The following is a 13641-nucleotide window of genomic DNA, read 5'->3' on the forward strand; positions in this document are numbered from 1 at the left end:
GCGGTATTAGGAGGGCCAAAGCACAATCACTCTTTACTTCACTCTGGCGACTGTAGCCTTACGAGAGACGTACTGAGAAATGGCGAATACTGTCAAAAAGCAAAGGACGGGACGTCTGTGTTCTGTCATTTAAACACGACTGCGACCTGCAATTCTTCTTTTCAGCACAACTCATTTCATAAAGACATTTTCAGTGTACTGTACAGTGAACAAGAACAAGCCAAATGAGGTGCGCTTAAGATAAGGGCTGAGGCACACCAACAGGTTCTTAATGTAAGCCCTGCCAGGATCCATATGAAACGTCCCCTTAGAAAAATTATACAAGACTGTGCTTAAACTGACACACAATAGTTTTTAGCGCAACGCAATCTGACTTTCAATAATCCCTACAAGAGAATGGCCCTGACTAACATTAACCTATATGTTTCACAAATCACTTACCTCACAAAAATCTTCGTTACTCGAACTACTGCAATACAGCGAGCGCCACTACTGCCAGCTAACTAAAAGATTCAAACTACGGAAGTCACTAACTACTGATAGGCACAGTTAGCAAATGAAAGATTTTAATAGAGAACAAACAATGTATTTTCCTTTATAGTCATAATATATATATTTCAGTTCATGACACCAATTCTTACAAATTTCAAAACTCCGCCATCTCTCTCCCCACGTCCACCACTGCTGGCGGCTCACCTCCAACTGCGCAACGCTACGCGCTGTTAACATCCAGCTGCCGCTGCCCGACACTACAATGGCAGACAACAATGCAAACTAGCCACAGAACAGCCAGTGATTTTTCATACAGAGCGCTATGTGGCGTCACCAATAAGAAAACCTAAACAGCCTACTTACATAACAGCCTACTTACACTTAGAACTAATTACACCTAATTAACCTAAGGGAATCACGTACATCATGCCCGAGGCAGGATTCGAACCTACGACCGCAGTCGTCGCGCGGTTCCAGAATGTAGCGCCTAGAACCGCTCGGCCACTCCAGCCGGCTATCCTTTATTAATTATTGAAAGGCATGTTTGATACCTTTGCCATGAAAGGCATTTAGGTATCTTATGTGGACCCCAACCAATCCGGGATATTTATGCTCCATTTGTTGTTATGTTTTGTTTTAGAACCACGACGTTTTTATGATAGGGCTATTGAATAACATGATACCTTCCCTCGATTGCACTGGATACTGCGCAAAGAAGACGAGTGTGACCAATGTGCAGTGTACCCCAACTGGTGGGTAAAGAAAAGCGGCGACATACACTGAACAAGCAGTGAGGGTTCCATTCCCCTGTTCACACGTCAGTGACCAGGAATTTGCACATGTGCCGGAGCTCGTAGGTTGCGTAACGGCGCAACCAGTCGTCCATGGCTAATTGCCTCCTCGTAGCGCTTTTTGACGACTGGGAGTTGCCAAGGCAGTGTCCGAGGCCAACTCCTGGCAGCTCAGTGACTGAGTGGCTAAACAATACAACGGCCTGTGAGTCTCTGGGGCGACTGGTTACACAGCTAGTTGCGCCGCTAGTTGCGGTCGGCAAATAGCAGCCTCACTCAAACTATGCAAACAATTATACAGGAAAAGGCAAGCAGTAATATTTTTGTTGGGAGATGTGTGTATGACGTTTAGATGTATGTTCTGCGGGGTCGGTGGTTGGGGGCAGGAGGGGCGCGGAGAGATGGGGAAGGTATTGATCGCCTCTTGCCACTGCTGTATTTTAAATACGACCAGAATTTCTTTGGATCTTCGACCAAATTTCGAGATAGAGTTGGTTTCATTGTGGAAACTGTTAAAAGCATCTCGCATTGAGGTTTGCGCTACATTTCAAGCTTGTGTAATACTTCGAAAATTTTGGGGATTTTGAGTTCCCGTAAAAATGACATGCTTTTTTCGTTGCTTCTGCAATAATGTTCTGACATGTTTTGTGAACCATGGGGGAACAGTATCATCTATTATTTATTTGGTGTAGATCTGTCAATTACTGACGATACTAATTCTTTGACTCTTCTCTCAAGAAAATAGTATCGGCAGTAATTGACAGATCTATAAATTAATACGAGAAATCCTCAAGATTGGCAAAGTTTTACAAAAGCTTGAAAATTAGCGCGAACTTCAATGCGAGATACTTTTAACAGTTTCCACGGCAAAATTAACACTATCTCGAAATTTGGTAGAAAATCCAAAGAAATTCTGGTCGTATTTAAAATACAGCAGTGGCAAGACGCGATCAATAACTTCACTGCGAGATAACAATTAAATGGCAATGTTACTGATGGCAGCGCCACTAAACCGGAGTTGTTAAACAAGGTTTTCCGAAAAACCTTCACAAAACGAGAAGAAGTAAATACTCCAGAATTCGAATCAAGAACAACTGCCAACATAAGTAATTTAGGCCTAGATATTATACGTTTAGTGAAGCAGCCTAAAGGTAAGACTTCCGGTCCAAATTTTATACCAGTCAGGTTCCTTTTATTAGAGTATGCTGATACAATATTTCATACTTAGCTATCAGATATAGCCGTTCGGTAGTGGAAAGATCCGTACCAAAAGACTGGAAAGTAGCACAAGTTGCACCGCTACCCAAGAAAGGAAACAGAAGTAAACGACCATATCACTAACGTCGATTTGCCGCAGGATTTTGGAACACTTACAGTGCTCGAACACTATGAATCACCTCGATGAGAACGATTGTGGTTCACCTGTTAAGGAGACCGCACATAGGACGCTGCTGCAACATATTCTTGAGCACTGCTCGAGTTTTGGGATGCGTACCAGGTCGTACAGAAGGAAGACGTCGAAGCAATTCAGAGGCGGGCTGCTATTTACCGCTAGGTTCGAACAACACGTAAGTGTTGCGGAGACGATTCGTAAACTCAAATGGGAATCCCTGCAGGCAAGGCGGCGTTCATTTTGAGAAGCACTATTCAGAAAATTTAGAGAACCGACATTTGAGGCTGAGGAGGCATACAGACTGTCGATTTTCCCTCGCTCTGTTTAAGAGTGTAACAGGAAAGGAAATGACAAGTAGTGGTACAGTGTACCCTCCGCCACACACCCTACGCTGGCTTGCGGAGTATCTGTGTAGATGTGATTTAGATGAAATAGCCAACACGGATTCAGAAAATACCGTCACAACTAGCTCTTTATTCTCACAAAGCAGTGAGTGCTACCGACGAATTGATTTCATATTTTTTAGATTTCCAGGCTTCTGACGCCGTTCCTAACAAGCGACTTCTCATTAAATTGGGTGCCTCTGAAGTAGAGTCTCAATTATGTGACTGGATTAGTGATTTCCTGTCAGACATGTCACATTTTGCAGTAATTCACGGAAAGCTATCGAGTAAAACACAGATAATATCTGGCGTTCCCTAAGGAAGTGTTACAGACCCTCCGTTGCTCCTGATCTACAAAAACGATTCACGAGACTATCTGAGGAATCTTCTCAGATTTTTTGCACATGTTGCTCTTTGCTGTTGCTGTTATTTCCCGCATAGTAAAGTCGTCAGATGATAAAAACAAACTGCAAAAGTGGCAAATGTCTATAAATCATGAAAAGTGTACAATTATGCTCATGAGCTCTAAAAATAATCCGCTAAATTTCAGTTGCACGATAAACCACACAAATCTAAATGCTGAAAACTCAACTAAGTATTTAGGGATTAGTATTACGATTAACGTAAACTGAAACAATAACATAGATAATGTTGTGGAGAGAGCAAACCAAAGATTGTAATTTATTGGCAGAACACTTAGAAAATGTAACAGGTCTACTAAAGAGACTGCTTACACTACTACTGTTCGCCCTTTCCTGGAGTATTGCTGTACGGGCTGGGTTTAGCATCAGATACGGCTAACGTAGGAGGTCGGAAAAGTTCAGAGAAGGGCAGCTCGTTTTGTATTATCACGAAATAGAAATAGGGGAAGGAGTGCCACGGGCGTCACACACGAATTGGGATGGCAGACATTAAAGCAAACGCGGTCTTCGCTTCTGCAGATCCTTCTCTTGACATTTCAGTATCTAACTTCCTCTTGAGAGTGTGAAAACATTTTGTTGGTGCCCATCTACATGGGAAGAAATGATCATCACGATAAAAAAGAGGAAATCAGAGCTTACAAGGAAAGATTGTAGTGTTGTCTCTTCCAGCACGCTGTTCGAGAGTGCAACGGTAGAAGCGGCTTAAGGAGGTTCGATGACTCATCTGCCAGGAACTAAATTGCGGATTGCACAGTAATCATGTACATGTAAATGTACATGTAGAACATGAGAAATATAACAAGCCTCTACGTTAATCAAAATCTCGTTATTACTTCCCTGGAAACTTGAGAAAACGGAACAGTATAAGCGAGAAATTCATAGGAGTGATTTAGGGCCTTTCATTGGCAGGTGACATTACTTACACACATAACCTCCAAGCACCTGCTAGATTCAATGACGATAAACAAAATTTGTTACAAATTCGTGCACCTATGTCGAGAGCTATGGACAACACATATTATCTGATTCCAGCATTGCATCTTAGTAAAAATTATAAGGTTCCACGCAGAATTGCGAAGAAAATTGTTAGTCTGTTGCATCACCAGAAGATATAAAATGTAAAACTGAAGTCTCAGGTCTCACATGTAAGTGAAAATGATTGAAGTATGAAGATTATTCAAAATTAGCATCTTTCAACTGCTACATAAACTCTTCAGTGGATGACATAGAAATAAACATCGGTGGTATCAAAGAGCACAAGAGGTCAATAGAAAACGAATAAGGCGCTGGACCCAAATTTCATTACAATTCTGTATTACAGAGAGAACTCCGCAGCGCTGATCCGTGTTTAGTCCCAAGATAGTGGAAACATGCGCAGTTTATTACTGTATATAGGAACGGCGAGATAATGTGTGCGGAAAATTGTAGATCAACATATTTTACTTTGATCAGCTGCAGGATCCTTGAGAATATTGTAAGCTCGAATATAATGAATATTCCAGAGGAAACCGTCTGCCCATGAGTCAACATGAGTTTAAGAAGCATCGCTTCCTCAAACAAGATGTCCTGCGAAATACGGATACAGAGCAAGAGATAGATTCTGTATTCGTATTGTTTTGAATATCATGACACAAAGAAGAATAATTAGAGAAACGTGTACCTTTCTCTGATTCTTAAGTTGTGTTGATCTCAATGACTGAACAAACAGAGTAATCAGCGATGATAATCAGACAAAAGAATGCGTTTGGAGGACTAGTTAGTAATTGCGGTGTCGGGGAGGGTTGGGAGGTATGCAAAGTAATCGACCTTTGCCTATGCGCTAATTATCCTGGTTACGCGGGTGGAGTGGGTCAGTTCAATAAGTCCAGATTATCCGGGTTAATGCGGATTAGACGCTGCGTGAGAACGCGAAAAACAGCAACGGTCCCAAATACACACGGTTTATTCTGGAAATTACTATTTACTGTATCTACAAAACACTCTAAATCCAACATCTGGAAACCCACTGATTACATGCACGTTCCTAGCCGGAAACTAATTACCTATTTACAAATTTGCTGTATTCCGTATCACTAGCTGTCAGTTAACTTAAGGGAAATAAACATGTTTACTATTTCCCAACGAAGTTTCTCTTTTTCCGGAGAGTAAAATTATCGGTGCGGTGAAACGAACTTTAGCCTGCGTCGTCTAACAATAATTCAACCTGTTTCAGTGCCTCACAGTGCTTGTCAGATAACGTATCAACGTGTTTGTGTCTCACTGTGGACGATAACACATCCCTCGATCACCTCGTTTTCACTCTTTTCCTCTACCGAACACACTTTATTCCATACATCCACTCCCCACAGCTACTCAAATTCATTGCCGTTGCATTTTAACTTCTCCCACATGTTTAATCATCTGCGTCATAACAACTAGAAAAGTTTTAATCGAAACGAATTCGTTCTGTACGGCTGACAAAACTAGTGAAGCGCCTAGAAGATGTGGAGTGATCTGAATGTGACAACCTACACGTACATATCACATGATATGTAGACCGGGCACCAGAGTGCATTGGCGTTTTTCGTATACGGTATTGTTATTTGGTCCGGTAGAGTATATAAGAGGCGTGAATGGTGTCAGATGTTGAGTGGTCACTGATATGCCGCATACTCGCGCGTGGCAGCCTTCTCATCACCTGACAGAGTTTGAAAGCGACCTCATTGTGGTACTCCATTCGGCCGGTTAGTCGAAATCTCCAATATACAGATTTGTGGGGATTTCAGGTATGACATTGACTCGGTGTTGGACCACATGGGGGTGTGAGGGAATACACAATCGTTGCCAAGATTCCGGTCGGCGACGTCTGACCACCGCAATACAAGGTCGCCATTCAAGTTTGTTATCACTTAGGTAATGTTACACCCTCTAGACCCGTGAAGTTATACACTGAATTACCAAAGAAACTGGTACAGGCACGCGTATTAAAGTACAAAGACACGCAAACAGACAGAATATGGCGCTGCGGTCGCCAACATAACACAACAAGCGGTTGGGTCAGTTGAAAAAAATGGGTCAAATGGCTCTGAGCACTATGGGACTTAACATCTATGGTCATCAGTCCCCTAGAACTCAGAACTACTTAAACCTAACTAACCTAAGGACAACACACAACACCCAGCCATCACGAGACAGAGAAAATCTCTGCCCCTGTCGGGAATCGAACCCGGTAACCCGGGCGTGGGAAGCGAGAACGCTACCGCATGACCACGAGATGCGGGCTTGGATCAGTTGTTAGTTCGGTTATTGCTGATACAATGGCAAGTTATCAAGATTTAAGTGAGTTTTAACGTGGTGTTGTAGTCGGCGCACGAGCGATGGTACACTGGATCTTCGAGGTAGCGAGGAGGTGAGGACTCTCCCGTACGACCATTTCATGAGTGTACTGTGAATATCAGGAATCCGGTAAGACATTTAATTTCCGACATCAATGCGGCCGGAAAAAGATCCTGCAAGAACGGGACCAACGACGCCTGAAGAGAATCGTTCAACGCGACAGAAGTGAAATCCTCCCTCAGACTCCTTCAGATTTCATTGCTGAGTCATCAACAAGTGTCAGCGGTAGGACCATTCAACGAAACATTATCGATATGGGCTTTCAGGGCCTAAGGCCCACTCGTATATCCTTGTCAGCAAGGGCTGTTCAAGCTACTGGAGACCTTGTAATGGTGTGGGGTGGGTGCCATGGAGTGACATTGGACCCCTGATACGTCTAGATACGACTCTGACAGGTGACGCGTACGTACGCATCCTGTCTGATCACATCCATTCATGTCCATTGTGCATTGCAACCAACTTGGGCAATTCCAGCAGGACAATGCCACACCCCACACGTCGAGAATTGCTAGAGTGGCTCTAGGAACACTCTTCTGAGTTTAAACACCCGCTGGCCACCAAAAGCCCCAGACATGAAGATATTTGAGCATATCTGGGATGCCTTGTAACGTGCTGTTCAGAAGCGATCTCCAACCCCTCGTTCTCTTACGGATTTATGGACAGCCATGCTGGATTCTTGGGGTCAGTTTCCTCCTGCACTACACCAGACATTAGTCGAGTCCATGCCACGTCGTGTTGTGGGGAACCTACACGATATTAGGCATGAGTACCTGTTTCTTTGGCTCTTCATTGTATTTTGTTTCCTCCTCCAATTCTGGGGTCTATACTTATTTTATCACGCAGCATATTTCTGCTTCAATAATCGTATGGCAATAGAGGTCTCGCATCGCCAATATCAGTAGGCAGTTTCCTCGCTGTGAGCGAATGGTCGCCGCAAACATCAACGGGTCCTGAAATAGCACCACCAGTGCCCACGTGCTAAAAGCAAGAGCGACAAAGTGAAGTCTGTCAGGAGTAGTGGAGACCTGGGCAACGAGTGGAGCTACACCAGGGAGATTGGTCTGATGAAGACGCTTGGTGTTTGGTGGTACATCGTGAGGGCGTACGAACGGTGGGACAACCCGATCTCCATCGACCAGGAGGACAACACAGAGAAAATGACGTCATCTTCATAGCCGTATCCACGAGTGTACCGTCGCCTTTATTTCTGCAGAATTACTAGGTTGGGGTGCATAATCGGTGTCTGTGCTTCGTGGACAGTGCCTCTTGCTTCAAATTTCCCAAGTGGAACATTCCTGCAATCTGTCAGTGACTAATGTTAACATTTTGGAGATGAGCGACGTATCTCCTACGCCCCATTGATTAGGCTGCAAAAAGACGAGAAACGTAGGAACTACGTCAGTAGTTTCTCAGCTTTCTAAAAATACACTCCTGGAAATGGAAAAAAGAACACATTGACACCGGTGTGTCAGACCCACCATACTTGCTCCGGACACTGCGAGAGGGCTGTACAAGCAATGATCACACGCACGGCACAGCGGACACACCAGGAACCGCGGTGTTGGCCGTCGAATGGCGCTAGCTGCGCAGCATTTGTGCACCGCCGCCGTCAGTGTCAGCCAGTTTGCCGTGGCATACGGAGCTCCATCGCAGTCTTTAACACTGGTAGCATGCCGCGACAGCGTGGACGTGAACCGTATGTGCAGTTGATGGACTTTGAGTGAGGGCGTATAGTGGGCATGCGGGAGGCCGGGTGGACGAACCGCCGAATTGCTCAACACGTGGGGCGTGAGGTCTCCACAGTACATCGATGTTGTCGCCAGTGGTCGGCGGAAGGTGCACGTGCCCGTCGACCTGGGACCGGACCGCAGCGACGCACGGATGCACGCCAAGACCGTAGGATCCTACGCAGTGCCGTAGGGGACCGCACCGCCACTTCCCAGCAATTTAGGGACACTGTTGCTCCTGGGGTATCGGCGAGGACCATTCGCAACCGTCTCCATGAAGCTGGGTTACGGTCCCGCACACCGTTAGGCCGTCTTCCGCTCACGCCCCAACATCGTGCAGCCCGCCTCCAGTGGTGTCGCGACAGGCGTGAATGGAGGGACGAATGGAGACGTGTCGTCTTCAGCGATGAGAGTCGCTTCTGCCTTGGTGCCAATGATGGTCGTATGCGTGTTTGGCGCCGTGCAGGTGAGCGCCACAATCAGGACTGCATACGACCGAGGCACACAGGGCCAACACCTGGCATCATGGTGTGGGGAGCGATCTCCTACACTGGCCGTACACCTCTGGTGATCGTCGAGGGGACACTGAATAGTGCACGGTACATCCAAACCGTCATCGAACCCATCGTTCTACCATTCCTATACCGGCAAGGGAACTTGCTGTTCCAACAGGACAATGCACGTCCGCATGTATCCCGTGCCACCCAACGTGCTCTAGAAGGTGTAAGTCAACTACCCTGGCCATCAAGATCTCCGGATCTGTCCCCCATTGAGCATGTTTGGGACTGGATGAAGCGTCGTCTCACGCGGTCTGCACGTCCAGCACGAATGCTGGTCCAACTGAGGCGCCAGGTGGAAATGGCATGGCAAGCCGTTCCACAGGACTACATCCAGCATCTCTACGATCGTCTCCATGGGAAAATAGCAGCCTGCATTGCTGCGAAAGGTGGATATACACTGTACTAGTGCCGACATTGTGCATGCTCTGTTGCCTGTGTCTATGTGCCTGTGGTTCTGTCAGTGTGATCATGTGATGTATCTGACCCCAGGAATGTGTCAATAAAGTTTCCCCTTCCTGGGACAATGAATTTACGGTGTTCTTATTTCAATTTCCAGGAGTGTATGTTACAACGTTTGTTCTATGTATATCGTCCTTATAAAGGTATTCTGTGTGCTTATAGGTCCGCGAACACATACAAAAGCGAAAAAACTGCCATTACGGACGGCATTGTTCGTTACTTACTTTGTGATGTTGAGGCTCATCATCTTGCCACACGCCGAGCCTCACAGTGTCACGCACAATGCAAAATGAATTCATTGTTGTGTGCTATACGCTTTGTTTTCAATTTCAAGACTTCCTTACAGTGAAGTACTCAAAAACAAAAAGAGGAATAGCTAAAGATTTAATTATCCAGAAGCTGAAAAAGTAAAATGAATTTTCTCTTATCACACGAGACTTTGTGAAATGGGGAACTAGGAATGTCCTTTTGACGACAAAAGACTGCACGCAATCAGAACTAAATTAGCAATGTCAGAGACAATGAAACCTTACTTTCTTTTGCGTTACAAAACAAGGCTGGTGGTCCCACACCGACCAGCTAATGGACTTCTTCCCTTTTGACACGAAGAAAATGACATTGTGGAATAAAGTTTCTTTTCACATTTTCGCGATGATGATTGTAAATTCATTTGTTTTATGTAAAATCTCGAGAGCAAACACCTTGTTGATATCATTTCTCAATAGGTCGGCTCTTTCGTGAACAAGGGAGGCTAGACTGGATGAACATCCACTCAAAATAGTACAGCAGTAAAAAACTGTGGAAACATGTTCCTAAATTGATTCCAGCTGCAGATATGTCCAAATGGTCAAAGAGAATATACAAGGTTTCCGCAGGACGAAACAAGACAAAGTCTCCAACAATGTGGGAAAAGGTATGAGGTGTTATTGTCAACAACGTGGTATAGGACATAATTTTCCAAAAGGCTTCGGAAATTTCATACTAAGGCAAACGCAAGTATTTAAAATTCATTGAGAATTTCAATGTTAGCACCAATAGTTTCTAATTCTACCTCCACTTTCGAAGAGAAAGACAAACGAAAATATTTGTAGTAGAGAAAACACCATATTTTCATTTCAGTGTAAAAAAAACCGTCACTGGTGTAACTATATGTTCAGTTGCAGTATTCCATAGGAAAAAGACCCCTCTTTCAAGCGCAGTAAACTGACAAATTCTGTGTAATAGAACCTGCTACACAAAACAGTGAAAGAGCATAGTATCAGGCAGTTGAGACACCGTAATTGCGTAAATCTCAACGTATTAAATGATAATGTATCTTAGTTCCCTTACTTCCTTTTACATTGTTTTTGGGTCATATGTCTTGTTGAATTTAGTGACGTGACACATTACCTACATTAGTTCTTTAATTACTTTCTTGCCTGAATATTTGTCTATGACCGTATTCTACTTGCATCTTTATTATTGCTGTAAAGTAATACCAGGACATCTGTAATTTATAAAGGAGTTCTGGCAATAATTCAAATTTCTTTGCGAAATAAAGATGTTTGTCTAGGAGAGAATAGTTACAACCGCACAATTTTCAACGCGGTGACTTTGAAATTTTCTTACTGTCCGAACCATCTAGATCTGCATACAGACAATCCGTAAACCGAATAATATCCACTACGATAATCGGTAGCTAGCTGTATTTTCTTTTCAATCATATAGCAAAAAGGAGCATTTCATCTATACAATACGTTTCGCAACCGGCTCGCGCCATTGCACACATCTCTCGCCAATTAGGCCGGTATTACACTATCAAATTTCTTTGTCAAAGATTTGATCAAAGATCTGACCAAAGATGTGATCAAATATTCGTCAAATATGTTTTACAAAGATCTTGGACGTGGCGCTAAAAAGGGGTATTACACTGTCATATTTTTCGTCAAAGTTCAAGATGGCTGACAACAACAACTTGTTATTACCGCAGTAGTTGCATGTAGCACAATTCCACTGTGTGCACATGCGGAGGAGAAGCAGGTGGAAGCCGTGGGTTTTACGACGACACGATAAAAGCATTCAACAAAACTTGTTACCTGAGCTTATAGTGGAGGCCGTCAAGTCGTGCATCAATTACTTAAGAATGGATGAGCATTCATTTCTGTATGTGCTCCGTGCAGTGTATCCTCATATAACAAAGCACAATACTCGCTTATAAACTGCTATATCTGCAGAAGAGAGGCTCACTGTAACACTGCGATTCCTTGCTACAGGAGAGAGTTAGATAAGGTTAGGTTAGGTCTCCAATCTTCTTAATCTGTTTTTGTATTCAGGGTGCTTCACGTTGTAAAGCGCCTCAGAAGCTTCAAATATCTCCGTTAATTTTTTGGTTGTCGGTATGCACTAATTATATTCACCTGCAATGTTTATAAAACACTACAGATGAGAGGACGCTGCAACGATTCTAGCGCTCCCCGTGGTAACATGTCACATTGCAGTGAGCAGAAGACAAGCGACTTCTTTGACAAATCTACAGCGTAGATTTGATCCAATATTTGACGACATTTGACAAAGTTTCCTATTGCACCATCAAATATCTTTGGTAAATGTATTGTACAAAGAAATTTGATAGTTTAATACCGGCCTTATTTACATTTTTATGTCGTGTGACTAGCGCCTCCCGTCAGGTAGACCGTTCGCTGGGTGCAAGTCTTTCGATTTGACGCCACTTCGGCGACTCGTGCGTTGATGGGGATGAATAGATAATGATTAGGAGAACACAACACGCGGTCCCTGAGCGGAGAAAATCTCTGACCCATTCGTGAATCGAACCCGGGCCCTTAGGGTTGGTATTCTGTTGCGCTGACCACTCATACACCGGGGCGGACAGCTCGTCCCTGAGACTCGGCTAGAAGTTTGAGTCGGATGCATTGGGTTTCACTCTCGCTAGTGAGCTGATAATAGTCTCGCATTCCAGCAGGTCAGCCGCTCGGCTGGGCCAATAGAGTAAGAGCAGTCCAAGTGTGCGTGAGCTCGGCGGCAGTTACTCACCGATGACGGAGAGGTTGAACTTGGCGGAGCGCGTCGGCGTGTTGCGGAAGTCGACGCGGCAGCGGTAGACGCCCTCGTCGCGCAGGTGCACGTCCTCGAGCCGCAGCACGGCCGGCTCGGACACAGTGCGAAAGAAGGCGCGCGAGCCGAACACCTCGGGATCCGACCAGTGCGTCGCCTGGCCCAGCGGCTTGCCGCGCACGTCGAAGCTGCAACACCAGAAGCACACAGCACGCTCACTACAGGGCTCCAACACTGTGCGGAAGTAGGTGCACGAGGCACCACCCTGCGGTCCATTCAGTACGATTCACGATTCAGCGGCTGTGTAAGTAGAAATGAGCGTCTGGCGTCAGGCAGGTCCGGCCACTTTGGTGCAGATCTTATTACATTCGATTCCACATTGGGCTACCTGCGAGCCGGATGGGGATGAAATGATGATGAAGACAACACAACACCCAGTCCCTGAGCGAAGAAAATCCCGACCCAGCCGGAATCGACCCGGGACCACAGAACGGCAACCCGTCACGCTCACCACTCAGCTATCAGGGCTGACATTCAGCGGCTGTCAAACACTACTCAACAGACACTCATTTAACCTTCTTCAGACATTTGCGTCCATTTTGACCCACAATAATTCTTGATATTTTTTCGTTCTGAAAATACAGTGAAGAGCCAGAGAAACTGGTACACCTGCCTAATATCGTGTAGGGCCCCCGCGAGCTCGCGTACGCGCCGCAACTCGACGTGGCATGTACTCGACTAATGTCTGATGTAGCGCTGGAGGGAACTGACACCATGAATCTTGCAGGGCTGCGCATAAATCCGTAGGTGTACGAATGGGTGGAGATCTTTTCTGAACAGAACGTTGCAAGGCATCACAGATAGGCTCAATAATGTTCATGTCTGGGGAGTTTGGTGGCCAGCGGAAGTGTTTAAAGTCAGAAGGGAGTTCCTGGAGCCACTCTGTAGCAATTCTGGACTTGTGCTGTGTCGCATTGCCCTGCTGCCC

General features: G+C 45.1%; 1 protein-coding gene across 1 annotated transcript in view; it reads right to left on the bottom strand.

The window, feature by feature from the left end:
* LOC126284502 (nephrin-like) overlaps positions 1-13641 on the bottom strand; it is a 1138462-nt gene that overhangs the window by 423688 nt on the left and 701133 nt on the right. The window contains exon 3 of the mRNA XM_049983477.1: positions 12633-12841. Within this exon, the coding sequence (XP_049839434.1) occupies positions 12633-12841 (209 nt within the window). The remainder of the gene's footprint in view (positions 1-12632; positions 12842-13641) is intronic.

Source organism: Schistocerca gregaria, chromosome 8 (assembly GCF_023897955.1).
Source record: "Schistocerca gregaria isolate iqSchGreg1 chromosome 8, iqSchGreg1.2, whole genome shotgun sequence".
NCBI lineage: Eukaryota > Metazoa > Arthropoda > Insecta > Orthoptera > Acrididae > Schistocerca > Schistocerca gregaria.